At 33.4% G+C, this 21,200-nt stretch overlaps 2 protein-coding genes across 2 annotated transcripts; both read right to left on the bottom strand.

Moving 5' to 3' along the window:
• Positions 1-11,143: 11,143 nt before the first annotated feature.
• Positions 11,144-12,191, bottom strand: LOC121263300. The gene has a single exon (XM_041166114.1). The coding sequence runs from the start codon at positions 11,991-11,993 to the stop codon at positions 11,322-11,324; it is 672 nt and encodes a 223-aa protein (XP_041022048.1). The 5' UTR covers positions 11,994-12,191; the 3' UTR covers positions 11,144-11,321.
• Positions 12,192-19,072: 6,881 nt separating this feature from the next.
• Positions 19,073-20,216, bottom strand: LOC121262004 (protein RGF1 INDUCIBLE TRANSCRIPTION FACTOR 1-like). Its single transcript, XM_041164452.1, has 3 exons — positions 20,022-20,216; positions 19,696-19,911; positions 19,073-19,393 (listed from the first exon to the last, which is right to left on the bottom strand). Exons 1-3 carry the CDS (start codon positions 20,202-20,204, stop codon positions 19,073-19,075), a joined length of 720 nt encoding a protein of 239 aa, XP_041020386.1. The 5' UTR covers positions 20,205-20,216.
• Positions 20,217-21,200: the final 984 nt, after the last annotated feature.

Here is a 21,200-nt window from a genome sequence, read left to right as displayed (position 1 = left end):
GTATTGTTGAGAGGAAACACCAACACTTATTAAATGTCACTACAGCCCTCATGTTTCAATCTGGTTTGCCTCATAAATATTGGAATCATGTTGTCCTCACAGCAACATGCATTATCAACAGACTCTTTACACCCTTTTTGAACAACCAGACACCATATGAGCTCATTTTTAAGCAAAAACCAACCTATACTCATATGAGAGTCTTCGGATTTTTTTGTTTTTCTGTCACTATTTCCCAAGGCAAAACCAAATTTCAACCTAGAGGCCGTGTTTGTGTTTTTATTGGCTATCATTTTGGAGTTAAAGGCTATAAACTTTTAGATATTCAAAACAACACCATTTTCATTTCAAGAGATTCTATTTTTTATGAATTTGTGTTTCATTTCCATACCATTAATTCTAGCTCTTCTCCCTCTACAGATTTCCACCACCTTCTTTCTCTCTTAATTTACCTCCAACAATACAAATTGATTCCACTTCCCCATTTCATATCTCCTTCCTTGTACCACAAAACCACAACAGCACTTCAAATCTTCCTAACTCTCTCCCTACTGTCGAGATCAAATCACCCACACACATCCCCTCACCTACCCCTGCACCTGTCCATACACCTACACAGCCCAACTCGCCACACAACCCTGCAACTACACCTTCACCTCCACACTCCAGCTCACGACATCACTTTATTCCTTTAACACATCCTACCATTGCTCCACAACCTACCCTTAGACGATCCTCTAGGACTAGAACAGCCCCCCAATATTTCAAGGATTACTACTGTCACCATGTCATGAAAGACCCTTATGAGCAATCAAGTTCCAAGTAGGCTTCTACTTCAAATGGTAAACCCTTTCCTTTATCTCATTGTTTATCTTATCATCAATTTAACCCTGTTTTTCAAGCATTCACCACTTCCATTTCCTTGCATACCGAGCCTTACTCTTACAAACAGGCCATTAAGGACTGCTTGGTGTATAGCTATGGAAACTGAAATTGCAGCTTTGGTAACAAACGATACTTGGATACTTACTGACCTACCAGCAGGTAAAAGACCAATTGATTGTAAGCATGTTTACAAGGTAAAATTCAATTTTGATGGCACTTTGGAAAGGTTGAAAGATAAGCTAGTAGCAAAAGGCTACACCCAAGTAGAAGGTGCAGATTATGTTGATAACTTCTCACCTGTAACTAAGTTGGTAACTGTCAGATTTTTACTTAGTGTGGTAGCCATTAAAGGCTGGTTTTTACATCATTTCGATGTAAACAATGCTTTTTTGAATGGTAATCTAATCGAGAAAATTTACATGAAACAACCACCCGAATACACCAAGGGTGAACCTCACCAAGTGTGCAAGCTCCTTAAGAGTCTTTAAGGCCTTAAGCAAGCTTCAAGACAGTGGAATTCTAAGTTAACATCATCTCTCATTGCTTTTGGATTTGTTCAATCCAAATCGGATTATAGTTTGTTTACTAAACAAGAAGGAGATTCCTACATTGTCATCTTAGTTTATGTTGATGATATCCTCGTTGCTACCAACTCTAATAGTTCCATCTTTTCTCTTAGAACTTTTCTCAATAATCAGTTCAAAATAAGAGACATGGGCTGCCTAAGGTATTTTTTGGGTTTAGAGATTGTAAGATCCTCCAAGGGCATCCACTTATATCAAAGGAAGTATGCCTTAAACATCCTTTCAGATTTGGGTATGTTGGGTTGTAAACTTTTGAAACTTCCTTTAGAACAAAATTCCAAACTTAACAAAGAAGATGGAATCCCCATTTATGATCCTAGCATTTATAGGAGACTTATTGGCCGTTTATTGTACCTCACAATCACTCAGCTAGATATCAGTTTTGTTGTTCAATCGCTAAGTCAGTTCAAAGACAAGCCTATGTCCACTCATTTGGCTGTTGTATACAAGCTTTTGAGATATATTAAAACCTCCCCTGGTCAAGGCATTCTCCTCTCCTCCTCATCTCAAATTCAGCTAAGGGCATATTGTGAGAGTGATTGGGCCTCCTGTCTTGACTCCCGCAGATCCACCACAGGCTATTGCATATTTTTAGGCCAATCACTAATCTCTTGGAAGACCAAGAAACAGAATGTAGTCTCTCGGTCTTCAGCTGAATCTGAGTACAAATCAATTGCCTCCATTTGTTCGGAGTTAACTTGGCTTCGCTATTTATTACAAGACCTCGGTATACATCATCCACAACCTGCATTTCTTTTTTGTGACAACCAAGGTGCATTACATATTGCTGCCAATCCGGTATTCCATGAGAGAACAAAACATATCGAGCTTTATTGCCACTTAATTTGAGATAAAATCCAAGATGGAAGCATCATTACTACACATGTAACTTCTCAGACACAATTGGCTGATTTGCTTACTAAAGCTTTACCCTCCTACCTCATGTAGTCACATCTATCCAAGATGGGAATAATTAATCTTTATTCTCCATCTTGCGGGGGGGTGTTAGATGATAAAGGGTAAAAAGTTACAAGTCGTTTGTATTTCTAGTTTTATATTCTTTTATTCTTTATTTTACACAGCTGTAAATATAGAATTAGTTTTTACTTTCTGTTAGTTTGTTACAGAGCAAACTTGTATATAGGCTACGGCCTCCTTTCCTCTTTTGATATGAACAGTGCAATACACAGAATTATTTTTCTTAATTTCCATCAACGCTCTCTGCTTTCTACTTTCTTCTTGTTACCAACGACTTACATGTATTAATAGTACTAGTATTAATGATGTTTCCATTTCTTTTTATTTGTTTTTATTTGTCAATTATGATAATGGTGTGTGCCTAATATTCCATCATATATCTTTATGTTTTCTTAAAACGGTATAGTTTGAAGATCTAACTTGTAATGTTCTGATGATCTATAGCATTTATGTTTTGTCATCACAAGTCATATATTAATATGGCACATTTTAAACAGTTCTTTATATCTATCTACCACGATCAATCAGTCTACCAAAAACGTATATACTATTAGATCATATATATAACTGAAAATGATAAAATTTGAAATGAATATCAAGGAGCATCTATATTCCTATAGATCTTCACTTGTTTGGCTTACAACAGATATGTAATTTGGCTTGTATTCAGAGTTTTTCTCTGTATTGACTAGTCATAGCTGTAACTTCCTTTATGGATGAAATAAAGTCTATTTCCTATATATATAAAAAAAAATCTTCACTTGTTTGTTTGTTTGTTTTGTCTATGGACAAACCATCTTTGTTTCTCTTGATCAAAAGATCTTGGCCCACCGTACCGCCCACGTTAGGGAATGAAGAGAAGTAGGTTTTTGCACGCTTTGCATGCTTTTTTCTCCTCCTTATGATTCAATATATATTATTACCCATGCTTCCATATATATATATATATATATATATATATATATATATATATATAGCACTTATACTTAATTCCCACCACCCCTTCAAGATTAAGCTAGCTTGAGTACTACTACTGAGTGCTTGGGGTTTTCATGCTTATTATTGGGCATGCAATTTGCACATATCTCCATCATCACCCAAATATTGGACCGACCACCTATATGCTCTCTGTGGGAACAGCCACGTAAAACTTTTTGTCGGCTCATTCCAGGAAGAAAACAAAAAACATTATAAGGATCTCCCACATCCTCTTTTAAGTAGTTCTTTATATAAAGCAATGCTTTCCCTTTAGTTTTTAATAATTAATGGGTTGAAATCGTGTCATGCTCTAGTCAAGTGTGCTTGTGCTTGCTAGCTTGATATATATGCATGAGGGCTTGACAATCTACACTTGGATATATACCATTCGTATATATAGGCATCATAAATCATTTCTTATAAATATGCTCAAAATCTTGTCTATAGGCAATATCGAATTATTCTTTAACACATTCTCTCATGAGCAGACCAGTAGTTTTCTTGGTCCTTATCACAGGGTAAGTAATGTGGCCCCTATTCATCATGTATCAGGCTCTGATACCATTAATAAATTCATTAGTCTAACTCCTAAGAAGCACTAAAAAATATTGGTTCATGCATGAAATATTATTGCGCAGTATGTCTAAATCTGACATATCAAATTAAGACATGCATGTTAATTTATTGTTAGAATTACTAGATCAAAGTATACAGCAGAAGCGATATTACCTCATCAAAAATATTTTGGATCTAGTGCAGTTATTCCACAGATTCTTTGTCGTCATTGTTGTTCATCCGAAATCTTTCATATTGATGGTGGAGTGTGCTACATAGTAATATACCAGAGCAATACCCCCATATTCCACAGTCTAGATGTCGGGATTAGAGAGAACCATTTGATAGAGATATTTTCTATTTGTGATGCAAGTGTGTCATTTAAAGGAGGAGGCTAAGCGTAACCCTCGGCTGATCATTAAGGGTCAGCCATCAAGTGTCATTAAGAGTCACTTCATAACCCCCAAGAAATGGGAAATGAGTGTCCACTATAGGTTATAGGTGTCCCAATCTTACATTTATAAACTTTATTTTTATAATCCTAACACTTCTCGAATACTATCTATTAAAAAATTAAGATGAGCATAAAAAGACTTAAAACTCATTGGAAGAGGTTCCTTAATGGTTGAATTAATTAACTACTCATATATGCTAATCAAACCAAGATACAACATAATATACGTTTTCTATAACGTACGTGTCTTTCTATTCCATTATAGATTATCCTATAATATCTCATGTTTTCAATCATCTTTAGCCATCATATATTTTAATTAGTGCTTAATGCGCCATTATAACTCATTATAAGTGCCATGGCAAAGCATACACACACACACACATAAAAGACTGGCTTTTAATTTGACTTTGTCGTGAAGATCAAAGGATCGATGAAACAAATTAATTAACCATAATTATTGACAACTAATAATAATGCCGTAGCCAATCATGCTATGGCATGTATATTTAGTACATGGAGACCAATGTGTACGTGGTGACAGACAACGTCTAACACACGCACGTACATATATAAATATACACACGTGTGGTTATAAGAATGTTTAGAGTGACGCACGTGCTACTTTTGGTGCAGCCAATAGTAGTCATGATCATGAGGGGGACAAGAATAGTTACTGCTGTTAAAGTTGGAGGCCTTCACAACATACTAATATGTATTTTCAGTATTATAATTCAGTGGCAAACCAGTGGGGGCATTTGGACGATCATGTGGGCGGCAATATCCCCAGTACTGTGTATGTATGTATGTATGTATATATGTGTGTATATATATATATATATATAGGCGTAATATTACATGCAGTTGTGGAATGCACAAACGTCATGCAGTCACCTTGAAAAAAAGTGAAGTCCATTGCTAAAAAAATAATTTTTTTTTTTTATATGGGTTCCATATATATTTAATACTTTTTTCAAAGTGTTTGCACGACGTTTGCGCATTCACGACTGTAACTATCATTTCTCATATATATAGATATGAAAGATGGAACAATGAAAAATTAATTAGCTTAAAGATAAATTAATATAGATTTCCTGCACTTTATGTTATCGATGATCCCTACTATAACTAGTGATCAAATACATTGCCCAACGAATGGAATCCTTTTCTCTCCATATATATCTTGATAAATAAAATAATAATAATAATAATAATAATAATACAAAAGCTTCATCCTCTACTACTTATAAATTGTTTTGTAGACACAGTACTATTTATTGTTGGACCTATTAAGATTATAAAAAAATAAATAAAAACACAGATATATTTTTATACTGACTGATGTGGGAGGCTTTCACATGTATTTAGTATATCAATAAGCAATATTACAAAGAATTTAAAAAAAAATAGTTTTATACCATTGACATGACATGATTTAATTTGTAAGATATTTAAAATTTAAATTTTGTATATAAATCAAATTTTACCATATGAACATATAGTGAATATGCTTTTACAAATAGGATTTGTATTATTTTTATCTTAATTGTCATTTTATTGTTGTTGGGGAAGAGAGTGAGGGTCCTTTTCGCTGCTTTCCAAATGGTGTTGAATCAAGGATTGTTTGGACTGGAGTTTGTTCAACAGCTTCGGCTTCAATCCGATGGCTAGTGGGGAACAAAAGTAGGCCTGAAAATACATGAAACCTCTTATAAAAGAAAACAGTTAGAATATCGAGTAAATTAAATGGTAGTTTAGTAGCAATAATAAAGTATTTTTCATAACGAGAATTGTTACATATACAAATAGATTATACAAAATAAACTTATAAATCGATGTAATTTTATAAAATCTGTTAGATTTACTTATAATAAAAATAATTTTATAATTTAACGTATTATATCAAATCACATCAATTTATAAATATACTTTTATATAATCTATTTATGGTTAAAATATTTTCTAATAATAATAATGGATAATAAGCTGTCCATAAGATGGAAAAGTCCTCCTTATTTTAAAAAGCTAGATATTTTTAACTATATTGTTATTATTCTTTATTCATTTGTGAAAAAGTTTTAACTATGTTATTATTCTTTATTTTTATTACACTTTTAACTAATCAAATAGAATTAGACATAAAATTCTCATCTCATATTATCTCATCATTATAATTTTTTTAAATTTTTATACAAAATATATTAAACAATTCAACTTTTTTAAATCTCAATTTAATTTTTTTAAATCTTAAAATAATAATAATAATATTTTAAAATAATATCTTAAACCCTCGTCTAAAATAAAAAATCTTCATCTCACTGTCCAATCCTGTCGTTACACTGTCTGTCGGCAGATTTTTACAAATCAGATATGGGACCAAGTTTACCCATAAAAAGTCTTTCGTTGGGCGTGGAGACAAATTAGTTAGCTGGATCACATTTTTACCTCACAAATTTGTAATGTTCCGGTGTTCAGGACAAAATAATTTTAGCCAAAAGTCATCTCTTCTTAATTCAATTTATCTCATTTTATTTTATTTAATTATTATAATTTTTTTAAACTTTTAAATAAAATATAAAATCATATACAACTTTTTTAATCCCTAAACAAAAATAATATTAAAAATTATATTCTAATAATATTTTATTCAACTCTCATCTCATCTGATTTCAACTCAACTAATCATTAATCAAACTTCCTCCAATGTTGTTTGGAATAAAGATGTTTTCGGTATTCTCGTATATTTTTAAATATTTTTTTTCTATATATCATTTAAATATAAAATACTTTTAAATTTAAAATTTTTAACTTTTATACCTAATCATTATCTAATCATTATAATTTTTTCAAACTTTCAAACAAAACATAAAATCATATAAACTTTTTCAAACTTATAAATAAAAATAATATTAAAAAATTCTATTAACTATTACTTACAAATATTCTGAAATATTCTTAATATCCAAACGAGTCCTTAGTTATGGAGTAGTTGTCTAGTCTTGTGCAAGTGAATGCATGCGAGGACAGAAGTACCACAATCAATAAAAAGATTTCATAAAAGTAAATCCATAAGCTGACATGATTTCATATTGTATGTTGGATCAACTTTACAACAAAAGTAATTTTATAATTTAACATACCACGTTAAGCCATGTGAATTTGTAGATTTACTTTTGTGATATCTTTTTGTGACTAAAGTCATGTGATTTTTTTTTTTTCCATAAAAAGTATGTGGTGTATGAATAATATGTAGAACAACTCAATTAATTTAACAATAATAAAATAAATTTTAAAATATGTAATATGTGTAGTGTGAGATGATGAGCAGCATCCCTCTCTCTCATAATAATAAGAAGTTATTGGCTTTGGATTTAGAAGTTTGATTTGCTTAATTGAATTAGTTAAGTTGGACTTGACTCACATATGACACCATTTCAATTCCATACAATTCCTAATCTCAACCTATAATATTTTAGAGTTTTGTTAGGACTTTGGATACGAAATTATCATAATAAATGTAAGAAATTAAAGGAGATTGATGTCATATTTTTCTTTTTCTTCCTATACAGTTTTCAGGCTGCCTTTTCCTTGAATTTTTGTTCTTTCCAAGGAGTTATAATATACATCTTCGAGCCCAATATGGAATTTCCTCTCTTTTTTCGATTGGACCGTTTTTGTAGGTCTCATTCAAGCCCAAGCCCATTTCAGTTGTACAGGGCCACCAAAACCTTTCTCAGATTACAAGCTCCATCGCTCGAGTTGATTTGAGTAATATTAATATTATTTTTAATTTTTATCATATTTAGTCATATTATTTGATCTTGATTGCTCATATATAACACAGTGAGAAATACAACGTATTATTGGGGAGTGTGTAAGTACTGTACAATTATTTTGAAATAGAATAGAGTCCAAATATTATTAAAAAATTAATTTTCTTTTTATGTGGGTCTCGTATTTATTCATTTTTTTTAAAATGATTGTGCGGCACTTGCACACTCACGACTGTAACTATCATTTCTATAATACAGTATATAGTGTTTATTAAGGCCTAATTAACAAGGAATTGAGATTAGGAAGTACTTCGTCAATAATGAAAAGCATTTATTTATTTGTTGTTTTCATGATTTTGGTCGGTATTGTAAGGCTAAAAAATTACTTTATAAAATAAATGAATTTATAAACATCTTCCATTTGGAATGCCCAAAATTATGACAACCCTGCATTTACAATAAATGTTTAATGACATTGATGTGTTTCTAGGTTGGACTTGTGTCGTATTAATTTAGGGTAGTGATAGGGTTACTACTTATTTGTCACTTATTTATTACCTATAATGTATTTATTTTTTTTATCATTTTTTTAAGTATTTTTTTAACATCCTTAATCATTAAGAAAAAATTAAAAAAATATATCTAATTTTACTAATAGTCAATTCCTTAACCATTAAGTAAAATAAAAAATTAAAATACAAATCAAATATAAAAAGAGTAATAAATGAATAGTAATCCTATCATTTTCTATTAATTTACGGGTATATGCATGATTACATAGCACTGTAAATGATTACTCGCTTAACTAAATGAGTTAAACGGCCTCTCAATCATAAATGAAATAATCTTTGAATTATATACATTTATAGAACTTAAAAAAAAATCTAAGGATAAATTAGCATGCAGGTTATAGTACAGGTTCACGAGTTTATTTATTAGAGTTTAGACTTCACTCTGGTCAAATTCACATGTCGTGTTAATCATTGCAGCCCCTTAAGAGCAGTGAGATTTGTTTCATTACAAAGCTCCATTGGTCTCGTTCTTTTATTCATGGATCTGTCAAAAGAGTTGACGAAGAAAAATCTTCGCTTATTGTTGGATATAAATACATGACTTTATGGGCGAGGAAAGTGTTGCAAGCGATTAAAGACCTCAATCACCTGAGATTCACGTGATACTGGACGATTAAAGGATTAAGTTACATCAAATGCACCATATATGCCGTTCGGGAATAAAGTCAACTACTCATATCCCTAGTTTAAGGGTGGGCAGCGGGGCCCTGCGGCAACCCCGCTCCACCCATGCGGGGGCGGAGGCTCCCACCCCGCATCTAAGGTCCCTAGCGGGGGTGGGTGGCAAGGAGGACCCAACCCTACCCCGCCCCCGCTTATGTTTTTATATATATATATATTATATACATATATATAAACATAAATATATATTTATATTTTACAAATTTTGTATATATAAATATATATTACAATTTGTTAGACTTGTTCACAAAATATGTATTGACAAATTTAAAAACTAATACACTACAATTTACACAAAATATATACTAGCAAGTTTAAAAATTACATAGTTTTTAAATTATAGCCATATTTACAAAATTTAAATTTATAGTTTGGGTCTAAAAATGTATTTTTAATTACTTTTACACTTAGAAATAATTTTTAAATCAAATAAAAAATAGTATTTTTTTAAAGAAGAAGGAGGAGGGGCGGGGTACGCTGCCCCCGCATCTCGGGGGCGGGGTGCGGGGAAGGGGTGCCCTCGCCCCGTAGGGGGCAGGTAGCACCCCTACCCTAGCCTAATATCAAGATCAATTCAAATAGATAAACTCTATAAAGGCGTTGTTAGCATGGGAACCTAGCAAACCGTATCCCAATCAGATAGAGATTTATAGAAATAAGTTCAAGCAAGATATTCAGGCAGAATGTGAATTATCAACAGGGGAATAGTACTATTCCAAAAGGTAATTACATACCAAACTGGACACTAAGAGTCATGTCTTGAAAGAGTTTCATCATAGTAGAATATCTCAATCCTTATAAATGAGTGCTGCTACAGACACAAATAGATCTCATATACTGATGTGGCACACATGTCTCTCAACTCCATTTTTTTCGTTCTTTTTTTCCACTTCCGGCCCGTGCATCTCCCCTCCCCTCCTCCCTCTTTCCCTCTATGTCTCTGCCTATTTCTACCCTATCTGTGGCAGCCATAATGGTTGGAGACCACCTCAGGGCTGACAAAAGCTGCCAGTGGTCCAAGCGGCACCGTCTCATTCATGGCAATGCCTCTCCCATGAGTCCAAGGGGAGGATAGAGACATAGAGGGAAAGGGAGAGGAGGCAAGGGGAGACGCACGGGAGGAGAAAAAAAAGAAAGGAAAAAAAAAATAGAAAAAAGGGAGGAGACATGACATACTAACAATGTGCTACATCAATATGTGGAATCTCTTTGTATCTATAGTATTTTCCCTTACAAATAGCCTACCGGGTACTTACTTTTGAGATATAGATTCATCACTAATTAAGAAAACTTAACTCCTAACTAACCATGAGAAACATCTCTTACTAGATTTCCCGAATTGCCCTTTCTGGTTACAGGTCGTTAGAGCTCGCGGCAGGCATACTTGAAAATTGCATCAAACACGTGTGATGCACAACATTATTGGTTCAGTTGTTGAATATTGTAACATCATTCTGTGCCCGTCATTTGAAATTCGCAATATTAAGGTAAATTTATTTTTATGTTCATACTACTGATCAGTCCGAGTGGAATTGATGCTCGTGTTGCAAATGTGCGTAGAATTTTCAGTATTATTTTCAATTTCGAGATTGGCAATTTGGCACTTGGCCGGCAATCAGGAGAAAAGCTGGCAAAAACCGGGATACCGCTTACTGTTCGACATTTACATTTGGCTATCATTAACGAAAAGAAATCCAGAGCAAAGAACAGCAAGAAAATTTGCACGAAATCACACGCACAATCCCAATCTCTATTTTTTTTTTTTTATTTATATGGAGATGGAGAGTATGATTCGGGTAGTTTCTGAGGCTCAGAAACTGCATTATATACTGATCATAGTGAAGAAATAAATAGTTTTAATCTAAAGAGCAGTAGTTCCTTCGTAAATGGTGCTCAAACTGAGTCTAAAGGAGCGAACTGCCGTCTTCGTTCTTCTAGAACGGTATCTCTGCAACTTCCTCGAAGACGACCCGTCTTGAGATAATCCACTGCTCGGCTTGGCATCAACGACTGGCCGTCTGTTATTCTTCTGCGATTCGAGTCTATGTTCATACCCAAACCGATTGATCTTAGTACTTTCGAAAGAAACCGATTGATAAACCACAGTAACAGGAGATATACGGGCCTTGTTCTTCCGTCGAAGGTGGCCGCTGTTTTTGGAGGCGTACTTCTGAAGAGCAACTGTGGCTTTGACGGCCAAGGCGGCCATATCGGAAGAAGTCAAGCGCTGCCGAAGCTTAGACGCGGGAAGCACGAAGTAGATCTGGTCGGCCTGAAGTTGGTCCTCCGCATCCAAGGCCGGAATGTAGTCGTCGTAACCCAATTTGTCAGAACTGCAGATGAAAACGGACGACGACGCCGAAGAAGAAGAGGAAAAGGAATTGATCTCGGCCTGGATGACCTGGGAGACATATGAAGGGACAGGATATTCCCGGAGGACACCGTTCACGGAGACAATCTTAGCTGTGGGATGATCACTGGAAGGCCAAGACTGTGTGCCAGTGACCATCACTTGCGAGACGCAACCACCCATTTTAGTGTGTCGTTGCGGGTGTCAAGAGACAGACAGACGCAGAGACAGGTCGATGCGTACTAGGAAAATGGAAGAGTGGGAATGTTCAAGAATCCTCTGACACACAGAACCGAGTAGTTGTACTATATTAATAGGTCTCTTGTCAAGGAAACAAATTGAGGATGGAGGCAGATAATGACGCAAGCGAAGCCGTCATCAACGAACACATAAGCTTGGGGTTCAAGTAGTCAAACTTGTGCTGCGTTTCTTTGTTTACTGGGACCCTATAGTTTAAACCGAAAACTTTGATCTGATGTAATCACTTTATTTATATATGTTTGAACTCAAACATTGAATTGAATTAAATTAAAATAATAAAATATTATTTTTTTAATGTAACGCTCAAATCTCATGCTATCAATTATTATTGAGCAACCTTTTAATCAATTCTATAATTATTATTTTTTTAAAATTTTAAATAGAAAAATGATATATATACAAAACTCTAAATGACAAATCTCGCACAAATTTTTTATAAAAAAAAAATCGACTCTACCATTAAAAAAAATATGAAAAACTCACTTTTTATATATTATCCACATTTTTACAAAAAACTTAACATTTAAACATTATACCTAACATTAATCTTTTAAATATAGGTGTGGAAAGAGTTTTGAAATACAATGTTATTGCTAAGAATTTCTAAATTATTGGGTTGCAACTTTTATATATTTTAACATAATATTAAAATTAAAAAAATAAATTTTTAGTATTTTTGAACTGTTAGATTGTTAAATAATGTGTTTGAATTAAAATGAAAAAAAAATTATTATTATTTTTTAATGCTAACTGTGTTAAAAAATTGTGTACAAGTAATAATCTATATTTACGTACTTAAAAAAAATTATTTATTTACGACTAGTTAATTTCAACGAAATGATTATTTATAATTAAAATTAATTATAAATAATTTTTTAATTATAATAAATTAATCATAGATTTTTCATGTAACATATATATTCGGCACAAGGCAGGTGGCGGCAAATAACTGGAAAGGGTGGCCCTTTCCCATGACGCAGGCGAAGCCGTCATCGACCAACTTTTGAAAGAAAAGCAGCTTGGAGTTCAAGTCTTCAAACGTGTTATGCGTTACTGTGTCTTTTCTCAACAGGATAACCCGTACATGCATGTTGATCAATCTTTTACTTTATTATATGGTGTAAAAGGATTTTATTATTTACACCTTAATTATTATATTGCAGCCTAGTCAATAGTCTCTACAATTATATCATCTTTAAATATTAGAGTAATATATATTATTTCTTATCTTAGATTTTTTCTTTTTTAATATTTTTTCTGTACAACACATTTTAAATGACCATTATTTAAATAGTTGATAGAAATGACTCTTATTTGAATTAGAGAAATCATTTATTTATAAAGAAATTATATAAAAAGAAATTTAAAACTGACGTAGCTTAATATGATACATCAGATTTACAAAATTTTATTATAAAATAAATTTAATGGATTATATAAATTTATAAATTTATTTTTATAAAAAAAAGTTTGTCTCGATATCACATGATATTTGAGTAACGAGATTGTTTGCTAGCAGCCAATATGATCATTAATGAGAACAATATCCTTTGGCAGATATTCATTCACGGGTTGGTGTACAAGTTTGTTTGGTCGTCCGGACTCTCGTGCTCCTGCAAGTTTGCAACAAGCTGAAAGCAAGTCAAGTTGGCCGTTATACGTACTACTTTAGAAGACCTGATCTGCTCTTCACGTCCTCATCAAAGTCCATGACCATTTTAAAAAGGGGGGCGGCTACTATGCCGCCCCATTTTGACCGCTGGGCGGTATGCCCAGCGTTAATTTTTTTTTTTTTTTTTTTTTTTTATATTTTTTTAATATATTTAAATATATTTAAATATATTTAAAAAATAAAAAAAATACATCAATACACTTAAAATCATTTCTTTAATCACTAAGTAAAAAAAAATAAAAAATAAAATAAAAAGTTTTGACTAAAAATCAAATAAAGATGTTAAATTAGAGAGGTAAAGTAGATTTTCTCTTTAAAAAGTAGGTCTCAAAAGGGAAATTTCAAAATTGGTCCTTGATTAATGCCATAAACCAAGAGGGGCCCGACTTTTCAAATAAAATTTTTTTTTTTTTACAAATATTTAAACTATTTAAAATGGATAGAAGTTATATAAAATTTGATATAATTAATAATATAATACTATCACGTTCATGATTACAAAATAATGTTATAAATATCATTATTTTTTATTCTAATTTAGATGGTAGGGAAAAAAAATTGTTCGTTTGTATAAATTATATATATATATATATATATGTATGTATGTATGTTGGAATTTTTAACAAAACTGTCAAGTCAATAATCGACTTGTGCAGATTGTAGATTTATTTACAAATTGGAAACACGCCACTTATTATGATAATCGTATTATTATTATAAAAGAATAAAAACAAAATAATATTTTTTTTACATTAATAATGCGAGGATATTTTACACTAATATAAGACGAAATTGGAATTTTTTTAGACAAAATTTTTTATCTTAAAAAACCATATCTCTTGTAGTGGATGTATATTTTAAATAATTATTATATGAATAATTTAAATAGAAGATTAATTAAATAGGAAAATAAAGCCAATGTAACAGACAAAGAGACAGCCACGTCAACGCTACATCATAAAAGTCTTGGCCACATCAATATCCTTGAAGTCATCGATGCATATATAAACCTTAACATACCTTCGATATTTTATTTATGAGTAGTGTTAGATATAAAGTCTAAATAGATTAATTTCGTGTAAGTCTTTTATGAGAAAATTAATCTCATTTATTAACGTCGTATTTTGTACGTTTTTAGATCCGATTTCAACAACATAGGTATTCGAAACTTGGATTTGTGAAAATAGAGAAAAAAATAATTGGGAGAGGGTGGCTTTGAGGTCGTGGAATCTCCAATACCAAAGTCAACAAATTTTTTTGAAAGTTTATAAATAAGTGAAAGAATTTAGGAATCAGAGAGAGTTACTCGTATATGGGAGTTGCTATTTATATCGGGAGTATGGGAGGGGGACAGATCGTGTCTGTCCCTGTAGAGTCAATATCTTTCGTGGTGTTTCTTTTGTCAGAGTCTATTAATGCGGCGTGATTCTATGATGACATCATTAATGTGGTATGTGGTATGTGGTTTGGATAGTGATGTCATTAATGAGGTATGGTTCTATGACCTTGTTTTATTTTTGGTGATCCGTCGATATTCCCATGTCAGAGGATTGAGAGTTTTCTGTATTTCCCACTCTAGCCTGTATAAGTTCCCACGATCAAAGTGCAGCCGAGCGATGTCAGTCAAGTTCGTCCCATTAGCCAATTGATTACACGTACTTTTTTTTATAGGCGTCTTGCTTCATGAGTAATCTTGGATCATGGGGTCGAGTATCTAGCCTAGGCCCATTGGGTTTGTGAAGTAGGAAAATTTTCCTTACATTATTAATAAAAAATAAAAATTTTATTCTTTTTAAGATGAAGTTTACTTTTTTATAAAGAATTGTGCGACATTTATCTATTAAATTTGTACAAATTATTTTTCATTATTTATCTTAAAAAGAGGCCATTATCCACAGTGGCACCCACCCAGTACCGTATCCCACTACTACGTTCCAAATCTGAAAGCTTGGCCGCGTCCTCTATACAAGCAATATTAATGAAGTGGTGCCCAAGAAACAAAAAAGAAAATTCCAGAATATAGATCAAGAAGGGTGGCTGTAACGTGTAAAGGAGAGAATGGTGATGAATCATACGTGGCAGTCCCTCAGAGGAGAAGTGACTCAGGATAGGACCCTCCATGCATGCAGGAAGCAGACAAAGCAGCTAGCCCTCCCTCATCCACCAGCTTTTAATTTGGATGATGAGTTGAATTTTCTTCGTGAAGTAGACCCACCCAAACGTCATCCCATACGAAGTAGTACTTCAAAGTGGTGCATGCTAACAGTAAAGAATTACGTCGCAACATACGAAAGTTGAAGTGTTGCAAGCTGCAAGCAACTAATTATATATTATCGTCCTTAATTTACTACCCAAAAACGAAAAAAAGATGAGAAAGAGATGAATAATGTTATATATAGTTATAAAATATATAAATATCGTATAATTTTTTAAAAAATAATGAGTTTATTATTAAAAAATTAATTTTTTTATATAAATCTTATATTTATTTTCAAAATAAATAAGTGACGTTTACATTCTCACACCTACAAGTATTATTTCTCGAGAGAGCTCAAATATGGATGGAGGAGAATGGAGCTGAGTCAGAGTGCAACGACACGCAACCTTAGTTTCGTATATATAATCAAAAGATATATCATTAATGGTACTGAAAGAGAGAGATATATATTATATATCTGGGAGCATCTGGAGATGTACTTGTCTTTGTTTCAATGCCCATTTTGTGGAGTTTACGTACGCCTCTCCCAAACTTTGCATGATAATGACTTCCTTGTAATAAAGCGAAAGTTAGAGAAAGCCTAAGGTACTTTTATATACAAGAAATTTTTTATCACATTACTATAATTTTTTTTAATTTTTATATAAAATATAATAAATAATTTAATTTTTTCAAATTATAAAATAATAATATTATTAAAAAATAATATTTTAATTTTTAACTTTTATTTCAATTCACCTTATCTCAACTCACTATCCAAATAACACCCAAATGAATCGAGTTGTATCAATACAGATTTTTTTCCTCAATCAAATTAAGATGCATTAAGGTAATTAATAAGAGATCGGACAAAAGGAAAGGATAAGAGTACCTAGCACAAAAATTCAATTACAATGACAATAGTGTTCAAGAGAGAGATAAAATTAAAGGAAAGGATGGACCGAAGACTTGAGCCCTGCATTTCTAGCCAAGGAGGAGACCTTTAGAAGACGGTGCTCCAATAAATAGATTAGGGGAGGGCATCGGGGCCCCACCCCCCCGCCACTCCGTGCCTGTCTGCCCCGCCCGTACATGGTGGGACGAGCAACCCCATAAGGAGAAATTCCAACAGGGCAGAGGCGGGCCGGCCCCACCCTGCTAGGATATATATTTTATATAAATATATATTTATACTTATTTACAAATATATGTTATTAGCTTTACTATATATAAATATAGTTATATGTATTAAGTATAATTTTTACTTAATACATTGTACAAGTTACAATATAGCCTAATGTGACCTTTATATAGGAGGTCAAAGCGATACAAGAGTTCCTTATTACTTAAATGAGACTCTTATATATAAAGGCAACATTAAGCTACATTAGCTTACATATTATATACACTAATAAATTTAAAAACTAAGGTATTAGTTTTAAAATTATAGTCATATTTATAAATTTGAATTTATAATTTAATTTATGTGACAATTTGGGTCTAAAGATGTGTTTTTCTCACTTTTGGGCTCAAAAACAGTTTTTGGATCCAGTGGGTCATGGGCACTATTGGTGCGGGTGGGGGCAGGACGGGGTGGACCTTGGCACCTGGTAAGGGACCCCTCCCCCCATCCTTGGGGCGGGTTGCGGGGGGTGAAAATCCTGCCCCGGCCTTGCATGAGCGGGTAACACCCCTAAAATGGATTGAATAGTGACGATTAGAAGCCCCAACGGGTAGAAACTAGAAAGATATTGCCATGGTCTATTTTTAAACGTTATATTAGAGATCATCTCTTCATTTCTATTACCTCCATGTTCTCGTTTAGGGAAAACAAAAATATTCTGATTCTTTTACAACACCGAATGAAAATCAATAATTGTAGCGGCAAGAATGGCTGGCCGAGGGTGATAGGTAGAGTTATGAAGTCATGAAGGCACATAAAATTCACGTGCTATGTAGGCAACATAATTAATTAAGAACCTCATGCACTAATCAAATGACATGTCATGATCTAATATCTATAAATTATAATTGGTTGATGAAAAGAACCTTTTTATCTTTTCAACTCAAACCACTTGGGGACGATGTATGTGGTTCTGAGTGCATCATCGCCTTTAAATTGACCACATCATCATCCTTTCTTCTGAGTGCATGAGTAATCGGCATAATATCAAATCGAGAGTCACTAATCGTTCTTATCTACAAAACAATAAGGAATATTATAAAATTCTATGATATATAGGTGCCAACATGGTTTCAACTTCCAATCAGAGACCCAAATGGGTCCTTCCCCGTTTAAACAATTAGGCATGATTGTATTCTCATGCCACTGAATCTTTCCCTACATTACCCAAAAGTGGTCCGCTTTATGACCAAGAATATCAATCCTCCATATAAACATACTTTTCCACTACTATGCTTAGTTCTCATGTTTAAAAATAACTTAAAATGCAATATTAAATATTAAAAAATACAACAAAAACCCATTCGTTTTGTTACTTTAGTGCACCTTTTACATTGGTTCCACAAATCTATTCGTCTCTGAGTTTTAGTTAGGATCTGTTGGATAGTAAAATTAGATGAGATGATTTATAAATAATCGTGAAATTATTAGTTAAAATTATAAGAACGAACTCTTAGAGTTCTACTACAATCACTTGTTGTAAGACCTTTTATGGAAACTGATGTGAAAGATTTCAAAAATCGATGGTGGTGTGCATTGGTGTTAACAAAGACACTTACAAATAGATTTTTTTTTTTTAATATAATAAATTTCTCAATACAAACACGATACGACATGCATGAGAGATAAATCCCGAATCAGATATACAAAGAATACAACTTAGAAAGGAAAAAAACAAACTATATTCATATAAACCAAATATGTTGTGTACATATTCCATGAGGATGCCGCTACATCTTTACAACTACCAAAGCCCAAATATGTAATCATCTGTACAAGGATAGCCTGATGATAGGCATTTAATGGACATACTAGAATTTCTAGTTTTAGAGAGAAATCCCACAAGTAAATTACCCGAGATGTATATGAAGGGACCCTTTCCTTACTTCACAACCAAACAAGAACACTCCTTTCTTATCCAGTAAATACACAACCATGTCTTAGTAGTCTCAAAATGGTGGGGCTCGATGGGGAATACCCTTTCTTCTCCCGGCATTGCTGTGGTTGAAAATGGGAGGAGTTGCCGGAGATATGGTTGTAGTGGACTCATCTCCCGAGCAAGAAGACCTCTCTCCTCCATAATAGAAGTGAGCAGCGGCTGAAATTGCAGGGCTATCCATCATCATCATGCGGCTGAAGGTATGCTTCTTCCGAATCTTCTTTGGGGTTGTCGACTCCTCTGATTCTGACCCACCATTGAAGGAATCCCTGTTGTGCTTCACTCTCAGCGTAAACGTGAGCTCTGGTTCACCACGCTTCATTGCCCCAAGCTAAACAGACAATGGCAGAATGGTAAGGGCATTTTAACTGACCAAAAGGACGAAGATGAAAGAAACAAAGCACGTGAGAAAACAGGGCATCAACCAATCTCAGCAAACAAATTATTATTCTAAGTTGTGCTGTCGCCTTGGGAACTTCAAATTACAAATGAGTAGAGTAATGACTTGTTTGCGGATGCTGAAAACAAGGAATCCAAGCAAAGCAAGGCAAAGACATGATTTGGGGGCTTTAACAAAACGCAGACAAAAGTGAGGTACGATGTGAAAAGGTGAGGTTATTGAAAGAGAATCACCTTGCAACCCAAGGAGCAAAATCTGAAGGAATCAAGGAGACTTCTGCAACAAATCTCACATGTATTTGTGACACCCTTCCCAGGCCTAGGCTGCGGCCGCTCATTCAGGAATACAATCTTTGCGCTGTTGATAACGTAGGTCTGAACACAAGATATGTCGATGTACTTCTGAATCTCAATAACCCTCACCACGTTGTGGTACGAGGACCGTCTTATCTACAGCCAACCAAACAGATGGATTTTTATAAACACATTCCAGCTAAAGAAAAAAAAACAAGTTCTCCGTATAACAAGAATCAGAGAAACAAAAACAAGAATAAAAAAACCTGAACGACGCGGTGATCTTTGTGATCGATCAAACAGTAAGAACATAGAGCATTTCCCATGCAATCCAAACAGAACATGTTGCATTCGCTTTTATGGGAATCTCCATGAATGGAGCAGGGAATGAAGTAACTTGCTCTCAGCATTGGTATTAGCCATGGTGGACTCAATTCATCGTTCCCCATTCGGCCTAACGGACTCACCTGATAATTCAACATGATAGTAATCAGGAGAAGATGACAGTGTAAAAAAGGAAGAACAGAAAACCAAGAAACAGAGGAGACAAATACCATGACTTTCTTACGATTGGCCCGGACAAACCCAGTGATATTCTTCTTCTTCTGCTGCTGCTGCTGCTGCTGTTGATTATCGATAGCCAGCCTTTACAGTTCCGTAAGAACGAATCAAAATCCTTCCAAGATTGAATCTAGAAACACAAGAAAACAAATATTAGCCAAACAAACAGAGCAAGCTGAGAATCCACCAGTACAGAGGACAGAAAATAGAAAATCACAAATAAAAAGAAAGAGAAAATCTTTAGCGGAGCTTCGAAGTCAAAACCTTCTGAGGAAGAAAACTGAAAAAGAAATCGCCGCCGAAGATTATTAGGTTAAAACCAGAGTGTGTTTGTGTGTGTGATTATTTGCAGGAAGGCAGGGGAAGGGACTAGTAGGACGAGATAACCCAGAGTGATGCAAAAATGGCATATTTTATAAAAGGCGGTCACTGCCATAAAGTAATAAAAACATAAATAATACAAAATAATATTTTTTGGGGAAAAAAAATTGCAAAGGAAACGTGCCCACGTATAAAAAGACCAGCCGACTTTTATGAAGGGGCCAGAATTGAGACAGCAATGACGAGATTCTCCCTCTTTATCACCGTCCGATCATATCATACACTTCTCTCTATTTTGTCGTGGACAGCTTAGTCCTAATTTTTTTTAGGGCAGCTTAGTCCTAATTGTGCATCTGTCATGCTTTGTAGTATTAGGTTGCGTTTGGATATTGATCTGAGTTGAATTGAATTAAAATAATAAAATATTATTAAAATATTATTTTTATTTTAAGATTTGAAAATTTTAAATTATTTATTATATTTTATGTTAAAATTTAAAAAAATTATAATGATAAGTTGAAATACGTTTATCAACCAAACAAAACCTTTAGGCTTATAATAGA

This window comes from Juglans microcarpa x Juglans regia, chromosome 4S (assembly GCF_004785595.1).
Source record: "Juglans microcarpa x Juglans regia isolate MS1-56 chromosome 4S, Jm3101_v1.0, whole genome shotgun sequence".
Taxonomy (NCBI): Eukaryota; Viridiplantae; Streptophyta; class Magnoliopsida; order Fagales; family Juglandaceae; genus Juglans; species Juglans microcarpa x Juglans regia.
Note: the sequence above shows the minus strand (reverse complement) of the source record. Positions and strands in the feature narration are given on the sequence as shown.